General features: G+C 52.2%; 1 protein-coding gene across 1 annotated transcript in view; it reads right to left on the bottom strand.

Moving 5' to 3' along the window:
* The window catches only part of LOC109385831 (tryptase alpha/beta-1-like), a 23209-nt gene extending 13251 nt beyond the window's left edge, over nucleotides 1-9958 (bottom strand). The window contains exon 1 of the mRNA XM_019648451.1: nucleotides 9920-9958. Within this exon, the coding sequence (XP_019503996.1) occupies nucleotides 9920-9958 (39 nt within the window). The remainder of the gene's footprint in view (nucleotides 1-9919) is intronic.
* Between the last annotated feature and the right edge of the window lie 4736 nt (nucleotides 9959-14694).

Genomic DNA, 14694 nt, shown 5'->3' on the forward strand with positions numbered 1-14694 from the left:
TTTTAGAATTAGTTTCAGCTGTACAACACAGTGCAATAGTTATACTTTTTACCCCTCGAAGTGACAACCCCCCTCCCCCAATCTGCCACCCCATTTCCCCCCAATATCATACATATCTATTAGAAATCCCTTGACTCCACTCCCACACTATACTCCACATCCCATGACTATGTATATATATATATATTCACTTATAGTTGTCATACAATATTATACAACATCAGCTTCAGGTGTACAGTGCAGTGATCAAGCCTCTTCCCCATCCATGATGCAAAACATGTGACCACCTGACACCCTACAAAATATTCACAACATTATTAATTACATTCCTCGAACTGTCCCCATGTCCCCATGGCATCTTAGGATTCTTTTGATGTGGGTGAGATCCACCCTGATGTTGGGTACCACTGTCATCACGCCCTCTTGTGGCTCTGTAGTCATCAATGCTATACATCTTCCAACATTGATGTTGGGGGGACCCTACATGTGTCGCAAAGGATGACCGTGAATGGCCAACATGGCCCCCAATGCGATGGTGTCTGTCTGTTGGGGGGACCCAGGCAAGAGTGTTTCCACCCAGAAATGGACCGGAGGGGAGGTTTACCTGGTGACATTTCCCCAGGTGGCCATCCCAGTTTCAGTCCCACCAGCAGAGTGAGTGCCACCAAGTTAGCCTTGTCTGAACTCGGTGTGCTTGGGCCTTTCAATTTTGCCAGTCTGCTATCTAATGGAATTTCAGTGTGGCTTTAATTCGCGTTTCTCACCAGCTGCTTTTTTTACTTGAGAGAGAAATGAAACTCCTACTGCAGGTTGGAGTGAGTTGCCATTAGATAAGAAGTAAGAGAGTGTGGGAAAGAGTGTTCTGAGAGTTGGCGGTGAGCCCCTCGAGGGCCCTGTGGGGATTGCACCTGGCCTCTTCTTGGAGAGGGGGCTGGAGCCCCACAAAGCCTGAGTGTGGCCTTTTAAACAAGATGTGCTTCCATAATCATCAGGTTGGAATTTTCTGTGAGAAAAGCATTCCTGGGGGCTGTCGTGGTCAGATGGGAGCATGCTTGGTGGGCCACAGCCAAAGGTGTAGTATGACATTGGATACATGTCATTATATTGTACATTTGTCAAAGTCCACAGAACACACATGTCAGCTGCGGGCTTCAGCTAATAAGATTGTATCCATATCAGTTCATCAACTGTAACAAACTTCCCATGCTAATGAAAGATGTTCACAATAGGAAAACTGTGTATGGGAACTGAACTTTGTACACCATTTTCTATGAACCAAAAAATGGTCTAAAAAATGAAATCTATTTTGGGGGCAACTGAGTGGCTCAGTTGGTTAGAGCACGTGCTCTGAACAACAAGGTTGCCGGTTTGATTTCCACATGGACCAGTGAGCTGTGCCCTCCCCAACTAGATTGAAAGACAATGACTTGAGCTGAGATGCTGATGGGCGGCCAGATGGCTCATGCTCTTAACAAAAAGGTTGCTGGTTCAATTCCCGCATGGGATGGTGGGCTGTGCCTCCCGCAACTAGAGTGAGAACGGCAACTGGACTTGGAGCCGAGCTGCGCCCTCACAACTAGATTGAAACAACAACTTGACTTAACTGATGGGTCCTGGAAAAAATACACTGTTCCGCAATACAAATTTTTTTTTAAAGATTTTTAATTGGGGAATTGGGGGGATGGGAACAGACAAGTTGCTGTCGTTTTGTTCTTCAGTCTAGTTGTGGAGGACATTGCTTCACTGGCCCAAGTTGGCACCATCATTGTGCTCTTCCCGGGTGAGGCAGATCACTCGCCGGCTTCTGGACAGCTGCTCACAGTGGCTGCTGGCCACTCACACTGGCTGCTGGCCACATACGGTAGCCCATGGCAACCCACTGCCACAGGGGCTGCAGCCTACGCCGTCGCCTGCAACTCACAGCAGCCCAGCTCCAGGCTGAGCTGTTGTTCAGCATCTTAGCTGTAGAGGGCAGTGTCACTGGCCCTCATATGTGGGATCCGAACCGGGGCCCTCTGGCGTTCCAAGCCAATTCTTAACCATCGCGCCATTCGGCCGGCCCACAAAGTTTTTTAAAAAATGAAACCTATTTTAATTTTTTTTTCATTTATTAGAAAAAAAAAGGTCTGAGGCAGGCTCAAGGCAAAGAGGGGGCTGAGGGAGGTGGCAGATGGGGCGGTGACAAGGTGGCGAGGCGGAGTTGGTGGTGGTCACAGAGCAGAACTTGGAGTGAAAGGACGAATGCCATCAGCGGGAGCAGCTGGGCATAGGGTGACCCTGGGAGGCACTGACACTGCACGTCTGACCGCTGGGAGGAGCATCACCAGGAGAAAGTGGCAGGAGCAACCCTCACCATCCCGCCCACGGTGAGTGTGTGAGAAGCCAGTGGGCCTCGTTGCATGGCTGAGATGCAGGACTCCCCTGGCAAGTGGGGTCTGCAGGGTGAGAGAAAGGAAGATGAGGATGGTCTGGTATCTGTGAGGACACCCTGCAATTCCTGGGACACATCCATGGCCTATGATGAACTGCTGCAGGTGTGGGGAGCGCAGGGGAGAGGGGATGAGGGGGCGCACACCCCCACTGACCACACAGCCAGGGCCCCAGCCTACAGGAAGCTGAGTGTCAGGGGCACAGATGTGCAGCACTGTACCAGTCAGATATTATGTATCACCCAGGAAGCTGGGCTGAACCTGCAGGATAGGGGAGGGTGGGAGGCAGGTCTTTTGCTGGACCCTCGCCCATTCCACATCCGACCCATGTGTGACTTTTCATCATGCCAGTGTCAGGCCCCTGGTCACATCTCCTGCTGACTCCTGTGTCAGGGACACCCTGGGTACCAGCCACAGACAGCAACTCCAGCCGAGCACAGTAGAAGAGGGATTTCAGGAAAGGCTGCCACTTCCACTTGCCAGGAAATAGGTCTGTGTAGACTCCTGGCTCCCTTTCCCGGACACAGGGTTGGAATAGCATCCCTTCAAAATCATGTCTACCAAGAACTTTGGAATGTGATTATTCAAAAACAAGACCTTTGCAGGTGTAATTAGGCAAGGCCATACTGGATTTGGTGACCCCGAAATGCAATGACAGGTGTCCTTACAAGAGGAGAGAAGGCAGAGGGGAAGACCATGCGAAGATGGAGGCGGAGAGTAGAGTGACGAGTCTACAGGCCCAAGGATGCAAAGGGTTGCTGGGGGCCACCAGAAGCTGGGAGAAGCATGGAATAGATTCTCCCCCAGAGGCTCTGGAAAGAATCAACATGCTGACACCTTGATTTTAGACTTCTGGCCTCCATGAAAAAAATAAACATATGTTCTTTTAAGCCCCCCAGTTTGTTCTACTTTGTTACGGCAGCCCCAGGGATACACCAGTCTAATGACGGAGAGAGCCTAGGAGTGAAAGGATGTGTCAGATGGAGGCCAGGAGGATACCCCATTGACAGGCAGGGACAGTGAAGGGCTGGTGTTGAGGGGAGATGGCTCTCTGCACCAGGGACGCCCGGACAGAGAGGATGGGACAGAGGTCTGAGCCTCCTCTTTGCAATGCCATATAGACCAGGTGGGACATGAAGTCTTACAAGACTGTGCATATGTCAAAAAACTCGTCACATCGGGGCGGCCGGTTAGCTCAGGTGGTTAGAGTTCAGTCTCATAACACCATGGTTGCCGGTTCCATCCCTACATGGGACACTGAGCTGCGCCCTCCACAACTAGATTAAAACAGCTACTTGACTTGGAGCTGATGGGTCCTGGAAAAACATGCTGTTCCCCAATTAAAAAAAAAATCCCATCATACACTTAAAATTGGTGAACGTCATCAAATTATACCTCAGGAAAGCTGCCTTTTTTAAAAAAGAGAGAGAGACTTTAAAGTTACTGAAATAAAGCAAACATGATGTTGGTGCACATGATAGGCAGAATTCAAAAGATCACACCCATCAGAAAGGAAAAATTAAAACCATAGTTAATATCAAAGGTTGGGAGAATGTAGAGAAACGGGAACTCTTGTGTTCTGAAGGATTCGTTGGTTTCCTGGGGCTGCCATAACAAACTGCCAAACTTGATGGATGAAAACAACAGATGTATTTATTTTCTGTCTCTCTTTTTTTGGAGTGATGGCTACATCAATGCGCTCTCTGCCTCCGCATTTGCAATGCCTGTGTATCCTCTGTGTGTCTCTCATAAAGACGCATGTGGTTGCATTCAGGGCCTCCACCCCTATAATCTAGAAGAAACACCTTCTCTCAAGATCCTTAATAATGTAGTAGCCTCTGGTTCTGGAGATGAGGACATGGACAGAACTTTGGGAGCCGCCATTCAGTCCCTAGAGTGCGGTGGGTATAAGCCCGTACATCCAGCCCGCCTGGAAAATCATTTAGCCATATTAGTGAAATCAGGTGTTTGCGCCCCTGGACAAATAGCCCAGAGAAGATTCTCACACGGAGAATAAGATCATAGATCATTAAAAGGGACGACCATTCTAGGAAAGAGCTAGCAACAAATTAGAAGTTCACTCAGCATCATAGCTAGACCCTCGAAGGAATCCTTCCTGAGAGGAGGGATGCCGTGAACCAAGGAGGATCAGAGCAGACACCTGGGGCAGGGCTCCGGGCGAGGCCGGCCAGGCAGATCTCCTGCCCCAGCGAGTATTGCAGCAGAGTTCCACCAGGGGGCGCAGCAAAGGAAGGTGAGCGGATTTAACACCACTTGAACAGACATTCCACCTGCTAAAACCCAGCACAAGGAGCAGGACCCTTGGTCGTGTCTTCTGGGTCTGGAGTCACCTCTCCGGAGGCAGGCAAGGCTGAGATAGGAAAAGACCCATCTTCTCAGCCAGTGGTCCTTCTGTCTGTCCACCAAGTCTCCCTCCCCCTCTGGACAGCCCAGCAGGCTGCCCCAGCGTCCCAACCCTTCCTAACACCAGAGTGGAAGGAATAATGGAATGCTACAGGCCAAGTGTGCAGACGTCAGCATCATAGTTCACTACTATGGGTGTGCAAAGGTGAAACTTTGTCTTATAACCGAAATCATTTTTTCCCTCTCAATTCCCTGAGTCAGCCAACTCAGTGCAGACATTTTCAGTTAACCAGTGAGGGTTGGCTCATCCGTTCATTCATTCATTCATTCATTCATTCTATAAATACTGAGCAACCACCATACACCAGGCACTGTTCTAGGCACTGCGAATATGCGGTGAGCAAATAAACAAATACTTCTGCCCTCCTGGAGTGTGACTAGTCTAGTGTGGGACACTAAAACCTAAGCAAGATTAGCAAGAGGGTGGGGGCGGAGGGGGGGAACTGGTTTCTTAACGTCAGTTACCTGTACCTCCAAAATCCTGTGGGCATTTTACATTCCAAAACTGCTTGCACCCCAACACACACACACACACACACACACACCTGCACACAAATGTAAGCAGTTTCTCTGTAGCCCTAAAGCCCGTCTAAGAAGCTCGAGTTTAAAAGTTGGAGGTGGGTGGAGTTTACAGGGCCTGTCAATCGCCCCTGGAAGTCCTGGCAGCCCAGCCCCTACCTCCACAGCTGCCAGGTCTTAGGGCACCTGGTTCACCTGCAGCCCTGCCTTGGCCACAGCCCTCCTGCGCGGAGCGCGTGGGCTCCACGATGACCTGGGGTAAGTGTAGGCCCCCCTCGTTAAGCATCTCAACAGGCACGGTTGTAGCGCGGAGGTCAGAGCTTGGAAGAGGTCAGCAAACGGAGGTCAAAGCGCAGAGGTGGTCAGCACAGAGAGGTCAGAGGGAGGAGGTCATGGTGCGGAGGCTATCAGGGCGCCGAGGAGGCCAGGGCGAGGAGGGGATCACGCACAGTAAAGGTCAAGACCTGCTGTCCTGGCGGAAGCTTGTCCTCATTGTCCAACGCACCCAGCCCTTGCAGGAGCGGCTCCCGGCTCAGGCCCCGGTGCCCGTCGATGGGTCCTCACTGACAGCTCTGAGCCCAGCCTAGGGGCAAGTGCACTTTCCAACCCCCAGTCCCTCGCCGGCCATTTCCCCAAAAACGCCAGCCATCCCAGGAGCTCTTCCAGGGCACGGCCGTGTCTCCGGTTCCTCCCTGGGGCCCGGAGGCCAAGGAGGAGGGGGCCGAGCGCGGAGTGGGCACTCAGTTTGCACCCCCAAACGTGAACAGAAAACTGCCCAGAAAACTGCGCCCTCACGGCGCCCCGCCCACAGACACAGCCACCAGAGGGCGGCAGAGAGCAAAGGTTGCGGCTCCTGCGCGATCCTGACAGGAGCACCCAGACCCTCCACCCGGGGTCCTGGCTCCACGTTTTCTCTTTAAATTAAATTTGTTCAAATGCTTAAGACCAGGAATAAACACAAAAACTGTAAAGTACTACCAGAAATGGAAAAACCACTCGTCGCTTGTCCTAAATGGAAATACAACCACAAACGTTCCAACAGTAGATACAAAGTATGCTGCCCAATTCTGCCCTGCGGTCTGCTGAAGGTTGAACAAGGTGTTAGGGACCCATCCCCTGACTCAGAAAGGAGAGAGCCGTGAGCCTCCGATTTTCCCAGGGGGAACTTTCCATCCACTGTGGAGCTGTCATGGTGGGGAAAACGAAATAGTGGCCTCCAAAAATGCCCCTCCTCCCCTCCCGCTGAGTGTTAGTGGAAGAGTCACACATCCGTGGCAGAATGGCAAAGATAGTGTCACGCTCAGACGTCGGGGACACGGGGTGGTGGTCCTTGTCACAGCCCAGCGAATTCACCAGGACAGCACCTGAAAACACCACGTGGATCCAGGGTATGTTGGTAACTTTAGCCATCGATGCTGTGCTGGCATCTTCACTGGGACAGATCAACACAGCCTCAAGCCCTTGGAAGGTGACTGCTGATTTGGTGACTGTTGTCTCCACTCCCCATCAGAACAGAGGGTCAAAGTTTTCAGTCACCTGGGAAGGATATTAGTAAGCACCCACGGTCTTGCCCATGATCACCTAATCATCCTGCAAGCATCCCATTGGTCCTCCACATCGATGACGTCATGTTCATTGGCCTGAAGGAGGGAGTCTCTGGTAAGATAACAGCTGGCATGACTCATTGATGAAGTTTTTAGGGTGCAGTGCTTGGGGATGACTGAGACATCGCTTCTAAGGTAAAGGACACGTTATACGTTGTACCTCCTGCCAGTAAAAAAGAGACACAGAGCTGAGTGGCACCTTTGGGGTTTGGGGGCAGTGTATATACTAGGGAACCCACTTATCACCTGCCAATTTTGAGTGGAACCCAGAACAAGAAGGGGATCTGTGGCAGTCTCCCCATGGCAGGCCACCAAGGGTGCTCATCAGCAGTTCCCACGGTAGGCAGGACATGTAGGAGGACAATTGACAGTCGGACAGGCCTGCGTGTTCTGAGGCCTCAGAGAAGCCTGGGTGGTGTCTTAGTCTGCTTGGGCAAATACCACAGACTGGGGCTTATTAACAACAGACGTTTATTTCTCATGGTTCTGGAGGCTGGAAGTCTGAGATCAGGGCGCCAGCATGGTCTGGCTCTGGTGAGGGCCTTGTCCTGGCTCACAGACGGCCAACTTCTCTCTGTGTCTTCACATGGCGGAGAGAGACAGATTTCTCTTCCTCTTCTTATAAGGCCACTAATCCTAGTGGATTGGGGCCCTACCCTTAATCTCATTTAACTTCAGTGACCTCCTTAAAGCCCTATCTCCAAACAGTCACACTGTCGGTGGGGGCTTCCACATACAGAGTTTGGGGGCACAATTCAGTCCAGAGCAGATGGTGTGAGAACCCAGGCCCCTGGCCACGCACCCCGATTGCTCTCAGAATCCAGGCCCTGCCCTTCTCCCTGGGCAGGTAACTAACGCCTCAAGGGGCAGCAGGGGCAGGATCTGAGGCTGCCCCTGAACCTGGGAGGAGGGGACATCCTGTGGGGTTTCCTACCCTCTGCCTTGCTATCTTTGTTCTCCAAACTGTCCTGCTGCTCCCCAAACTCTCCTGCTCACACAGCCACCCCACAAGACCAGCACTGAGAAGCTCACCAAGGCCCAGGCAGACCCAGAAACACGACAGGGATTGGCACCCCCGCCCCCCGCCCCCAGGCCCTGCCCAGTCTCCCCACACCCACAGTCTCGGCCTCACCCTGGGCAGGCCTCAGTTTCCCCCTCTGTTTATCTCTGATCTCAGTTCCTCTTCTGTGAATCACTGGTTTCCCGTCATCCTTAGCCAACAAGCTTTTCAGGTTTTTGTGTTTTTCTTATTGGTTTTGGTGAATCTTCATGTAGTAAGGTCACTTACCTCTTCTTGGGCCATTTGATGATAATGTTTTTCTCTCCCCATTTAGAAAAAAAATAAAAAGGGGGAGGGGGTTTCAATGCATTCCACCTACTGACCTTCTCAGCAACATTTAAATACATGTCAAATTTCTGGGATTAAAAACAAAACAACAAACTTGCTCCCTTGACGGGTGCCTCCCCCAGCTTCCTATCTGACCTGCTCCCCTTCACAGCCAGACAGCTCTGGTCCACCAGCTGTTTCCACGGCTTCTCTCTGGCCCATCCCTCACCCTGCAGCCCGGCTCCTGCCCCACCACAGGGCAGCTCACCCGCTGAAGTCACAGCCACCACTGCATGACAGCCTGTGCTCCCCTCACAGCTTATGTGGTCGTGACCTGCCAGCCTGGCTTGCCCATAACTGAGGGGGTTCCCAAGGAGGCGAGATTTCAGGGTATTATTATTATTATTATTATTATTATTATTATTATTATAAAATACATAAAACATAAAATTTGCCATTGTAACCATTTTAAAGTGAACAGTTGAGTGGCAATGTAGTACATTCGCAGTGTTGTGCAACCATCACCTCTATCTAGTTCCAGAACATTTTCGTGCCCCCAAAAGGAAACCCCGTGCCCATGAAGCAGTCACTCCCCATCTCCTCCCCCAGCACCTGGTTTCCACTGATTTGCTTTTCATCTCTGGGGATTTGCCTGTCCTGGACATTTCATGAGTGGAATCACACAGTACATGGCCTTTGGTGTCTGGCTTCTCTCAGCATGCTCTCCAGGTCCATCCGTGCTGTGGCATGTGTCAAGCCTTCCTTCCTTTTTTTAAAATTTTATTGGGGAACAGTGTGTTTTTCCAGGACTTATCAGCTCCAAGTCAAGTCGTTGTCTTCAATCTAGTTGTGGAGGGCGCAGCTCACTGCCCCATGTAGGAATCAAACCAGCAGCCTTGGTGTTATGAGCCTGTGCTCTAACCACCTGAGCTAACCAGCGGCCCCAAGGCTTCCGTCCTTTTTATAACTGACTAATATTCCATTGTGTGGACAGTTTGTTAATGACGTGTCTGTTGATGGCCCTGCGGTTGTTCCCACCTTATAGGAATGGTAATCCCACGAACATTCATACACATTTTGATGGGTGTGCCTGACTTCCAGTCCTTTGAGTCTCTACCTATGAGTGCAATTGCGGGAGGGGACTTTCAATATCAAAAACAAATGGATAAGTCAGCCACCCCCCATGTTGCCTGCCCCCTCAGTGGCCGTCACTCCACTGCTCTGTTCTCCTCGGTGCTGCCCACTGCTCTCCTGCCCCATGTCCACTCCTGCTGGCTCGTTTGTGGGAGTCACTCACCACCACCGGTGAGTGCTGGTTTCTCGGGTCTGCTCAACTAACACCTTCCTGCCATCCATGTCACCCTCCTGGGTGGTCTCCTCCATCCTGGGGCTTCAGATACCTGCACAGCGAGGATGCCCAGGTCTGCACCTGTATGGAGTGTCTCTTGGCACCCGGAACCCACACTGGACTCACCCACCCCAGCCCAACAGACCTGCAGACCCTGGTCTCCCCTGTAGGTCCCAGCCACCCAACCTCAAGGCCTGGTTTCACCCTTGATCTCTCCTTCTCTCCTACCCCACAAGTCCGAGTCCTAGATATCCTTCCACCCACCCACCTCTCTCTTCTCCCCTGTCCAGTCCACCACATCCCCCATCGCCAGTTTTTTTTGTTTGTTTCTTTTTTTAAAGATTTTTATTGGGGAATTGGGGGATGGGAATGGCCCTGGGGAATTGGGGAAAGGGGAACAGACAAGTTGCTGTCCTTTTGTTCTCCAGTCTAGTTGTGGAGGATGTTGCTTCACTGGCCAAAGTTGGCACCATCATTGCGCTCTTCCCGGGTGAGGCAGATCAGTCGCCGGCTTCTGGACGGCCGCTCACAGCGGCTCTTGGCAGCTCACATCAGCTGCTGCCCACTCACGCTGGCTGCTGGCCACACACGGTAGCCCATGGCAACCCACTGCAGCAGGGGCTGCAGCCTATGCCATCTCCGGCGACTCACAGCCGTCCAGCTCCAGGTTGGGTTGTTGTTTACCATCTTAGCTGTAGAGGGCAGTGTCACTGGCCCTCATATGTGGGATCCAAACCGGGGCCCTCTGGCGTCCCAAGCCAACTCTTAACCAACGCGCCACTTGGCCGGCCCAAGATCACCATCTTATAGTTCCCACCACCAGTAGTGGCTGGGAGGGACACACAACAGGAGGTCTGCCACCATCAGGTTCTGAGTGCTCAGCCTAGTCACAGCCTCTCGCTTTGGTGACAGTGGCGATTTGGCAGTTGGCAGTGATGGCATCCAATGACCATCTTCTTTTTTCTTTTGGGGCACTGAGAAGCAATCAAACCCAAGGTCATGGCACAGGCAGGCAGAGCTGGTCCCAGACTTTGCTCCTCCTTCTGTTCTAGTGTAGGAACAACCCAGTGGATAGGATGGAGCAAGCGCAAGACCACATGCATGAATAGGGTCATGACACCTTCATGCGGCCTCAGCATTCCAGCGTGGGACCACTAGACGGCGCTCCTGTGCCCTGTGGCGCCAGGCCAGGGGCTGAGGAGCCAGGCAGAGATCTGAGGGTTCTCTTGGAGAGCTTGGAAAGGGAGCCCCCTGGAAGGGGGGCTGGGCATACCTGGAGGTACCTGTCTCCATGCTCTGAAGGTGTACATGCATGCCCATGGTAGCATTTCCAGAGCCCTCCACTCAGACTCAGCTTTGGTCCAGCATATCCCCCGATGCCCCCACAGCCAAGTCACTGCTACACAGGAACATTTTGTGAAAGGCTCTGCCTAGCTAGGCTAGGCTACAGGGCAGGAAGAACCCCAGAGACCCAGGGTGTGGCCTCAGTGCAGCTGGAGCAGGTGGAGGAAGCAGAGGGCCCCAGGGCTGGGATGGAGGAGATGGAGGCTGTGGGGAGGGGACAGTGGGCACCAGTCCAGTGCCTCCCCCAGTGTCCGCCCTTGCAATCTGCATGCAACCCCCAGAGTGGAATACAGGGCTCCTCATCCTCCAATGATAGTTCCCAAGCTCAGGGAGACAGGTCCCCCCCTCACAGGCCCCCCAGCCTTCCCTTCTTCCAGACTTTTCCACATCAGCTGCACCATTTTACATAACCAATGCTCAAGGCTTCCAATTTCTCCACATCTTCACCCACACTCATTATTTTCCATTTTTTGATAATCACTAATGGGTGTGAGGTGATATCTCATGGTGGTTTTGATTTGCGTTTCCCTAATGATCAGTGGCGTTGAGCATCTTTTCATGTGCTTTTTGGCCATTTGTGTATATCTTCTTGGAGAAATGTCTGGTCAGACCCTTTGCCCATATTTAAATTAGGTTGTTTTTCTGTTGAGTTGAAGGGGTTCTTTATATATGGTAGATATTGACCCCTTATCAGGTATGTAATTTGCAAATATTTTCTCCCATTCTGTTCATTGCCTTTTTGCTACTGTTAATATGAGTCCTTTGATGAACAAAAGCTTTTTTGGGGGTTTTTTTAAGGATTTTATTGGGGGAATTGGAGGAGGGGAACAGCGTTGGGGAATCGGGGAATGGGAACAGACAAGTTGCTGTCCTTTTGTTCTTCAGTCTAGCTGTGGAGGATGTCTCATCACTGGCCCATGTTGGTATTATCATTGCGTCCTTCCTGGGTGAGGCATTCGCTCGCCGGCCATTGGACAGCTGCTCACGGCAGGCAGCTCACGAAAGCGTATGCCAGCTGCTGGCCTGCCTCACTGCAGCCTACACTGTCACTGGTGACTGTGACTCACTGCAGCCCAGCTCCAGGTCAAGCTGTTGTTCACCATCTTAGCTGTAGAGGGCGCAGCATCACTCCCCTCATGTGGGATCCGAACCAGGGCCCTGCTGCTCAGAGCTGGCGTCCCAAGCCAACTCTTAACCAACACGCCCAAAAGATTTTAATTTTGATGAAGTCCCACTTATCTCTTTCTTTAGCTGCCTGTGCTTTTGGTGTTGTAGCCAAGAAATTATTGCCAAATTCAGTGTCATGAAGATGTTCCAGTTTTTTCTTTTTTTATTGGGGAACAGTGTGTTTTTCCAGGACCCATCAGCTCCAAGTCAAGTAGTTGTTTCAATCTAGTTATGGAGGGTGCAGCTCAGTGGCCAATGTGGGGATCGAACCGGCAACCTTGGTGTTATGAGCACTGCACTCTAACCAACTGAGCTAAGCGGCCACCCCTCCTGTTTTCTTCTAAGTTTTATAGTTTTGGCTCTCATGTTTAGGCCTTTGAGTTAAGTTTTGTATGTGGTGTGAGGTAGGAGTCCAACTTTATTCTTGTAGAACTTCTTCCTTGTTAAGCCAACCCCTGAGCAGTGGGCCCTGCACACACACCTACATGCCCACAGCTTGGCCCCCACCCCAGCAAGCACCCAGGGGACGGGGTCCTGCCCCTACTCTCCGCAGGTCCCAATCACACTTACCACTCCCTCCCCACCAGGTAGGCACATGACCTGGTACCTGCAGCCAGAATCCTTCCGCCCAGTTTTATACTCACTGATTCTGCACAAAGTTTTCTGCAAACCTGTTTCTCCTTTGTACCCGGGGAGCTGGACCCAATCAAATCCCCTCTCCCCCTGGAACTGCTGCACTTTGGACACACAGCAAACTTACCAGCACATTGAAAATGTCATTCGAGGTCTGGTCCTGTCTGCTTGTTCCAACCCCACCCCATACCACCCTCCCCCTGCTCACCCTGCCCTAGCCACGCGGCCTTTCCTGGCTCACCCCACCTCCAGCTCCTGACCCAAAGGCTCTTCCCCCAGTCCTCCCAACAGCAGGGTGTTGCTCTTCCTTCATGTCTCAGTTTCAAGGTCACCCCCTCAGAGACCTCCCTGGCCACCCTGTCTAAACAAGGCATATTCGTTATTACTGTGTAACAAATTACCAAACTTAGCAGCTTTAAACAAAGCACATTTATTATCACAGGTTCTGTGTATCAGGAGCCCAGGCTTAGTGGGGTCCTCTGCCTAGGGTCTCAGAAGTCTGGGGTTCCATTCTCCAGTCCTCATCTGAGGCTCAGGGGCCTCCTGCAAACTCTCTGGTTGTGGTATTGTTCAGCTCTTTGTTATTGAAGGCCCAAGGTCCCTGCATTCTTGCTGGCTATTGGCAGGGGGCCATTCTCAGCTCCTGGACACTGCCCCAATGCCCTGCCACATAGCCCCTCCTCCCCCCTTCCGTCTACAACATAGCAGTGTGCTTCTTCAAGACCAAAGTCAATGCTGGATAAATGTTTGTGAACTGACTGATGAATGGATGGCCCAGAAGCCATTACTGAGAACGTGTGTGCCAGGGTGCAGGCCACTCAAAGAAGGCTCCTGGGCTGAGGATACCGGATCTGAGGTAGCCTTCCCTGCCCTCCTCCAACCCACCCTCCTGCTAAATGCTCCTTTCTCCCTCCATCAGTCCTAACACTCTCCTTCCAGTGTGAGGGCCGTTGGGCCTCACACCACTTTTCACCAGGATGGAAGTTCTCTCTGCTGGTTGGAACTCAGCCACCAGGGCTGAGGGGCTATGTCTGCTCCATCTCCAGATATATTTCCAGTTCCACACAAATATGGAACCCCAGCACTATGAGTCTGCCGCTCCACAACCTTCCATGACTCCCCATGGTCCACAGAATCAGACCCAGACCCTCCACAACCACATGCCACATCCAGTCAGCCTCCCCAAACTACACCCCATACCCCTCCGGATCACCCCCGCCTGGCCAGCTGTGCCCTCCCTCTGCCCCTTGGCTGTGCTGAGCCCTCATGGGCCCCTGGTTCTCCTGACTCCAGCAATGGCCACCATCTTTTACTGGCCACTGCCATTTGCTGCGTGCCTTTGCCAAGCAGCTTTGTGCAAACAAACCTCCCAGCATCCAAATAAGAAAGATGGCATTGGAACCTAAGGCCCATGTGCCTCAGCAGGAAGCTGGTTTCTTCAAGTGTAGCTCAGCATCCGTGTGTGGCAGGCCTACCTGGGGACACTTGTTATAACATACACTTCCAGGACCACTCAGAGCTGGCAAACCAGGGCTAGGGAACCAGAGAAAGGGTGTCACAGACAAGCCCCTTGATGATTCGGGCACCCCAAGGTTGAGAACTGCAGCTGCCTGGGTGAAGGGGGCAGCGTCCCCAGGCCAGGCCCATACTGAGTCACTGTGGGGACCCAGGAGTGGGCAGCCTCTTTGGAGTTGAGTCTGGGAGGGATTTGAAACACTCACATTCTGCTCAATGGGGCGGGGCCCTCTGACCCTTGTCACCTGGGACCCCAGTCACTATAGCCAGGCCCTCTCTTTGGGCCACTGCTGACCAGGAGGTACCCTAGGCAAACCCCCATCCTGGCCAAGCAGAGCCACCACACCCAGGAGACCCCCAGCCTCATTTTACTGCCCCAGAGTA

This window comes from Hipposideros armiger, unplaced genomic scaffold (genome assembly GCF_001890085.2).
Source record: "Hipposideros armiger isolate ML-2016 unplaced genomic scaffold, ASM189008v1 scaffold_126, whole genome shotgun sequence".
NCBI lineage: Eukaryota > Metazoa > Chordata > Mammalia > Chiroptera > Hipposideridae > Hipposideros > Hipposideros armiger.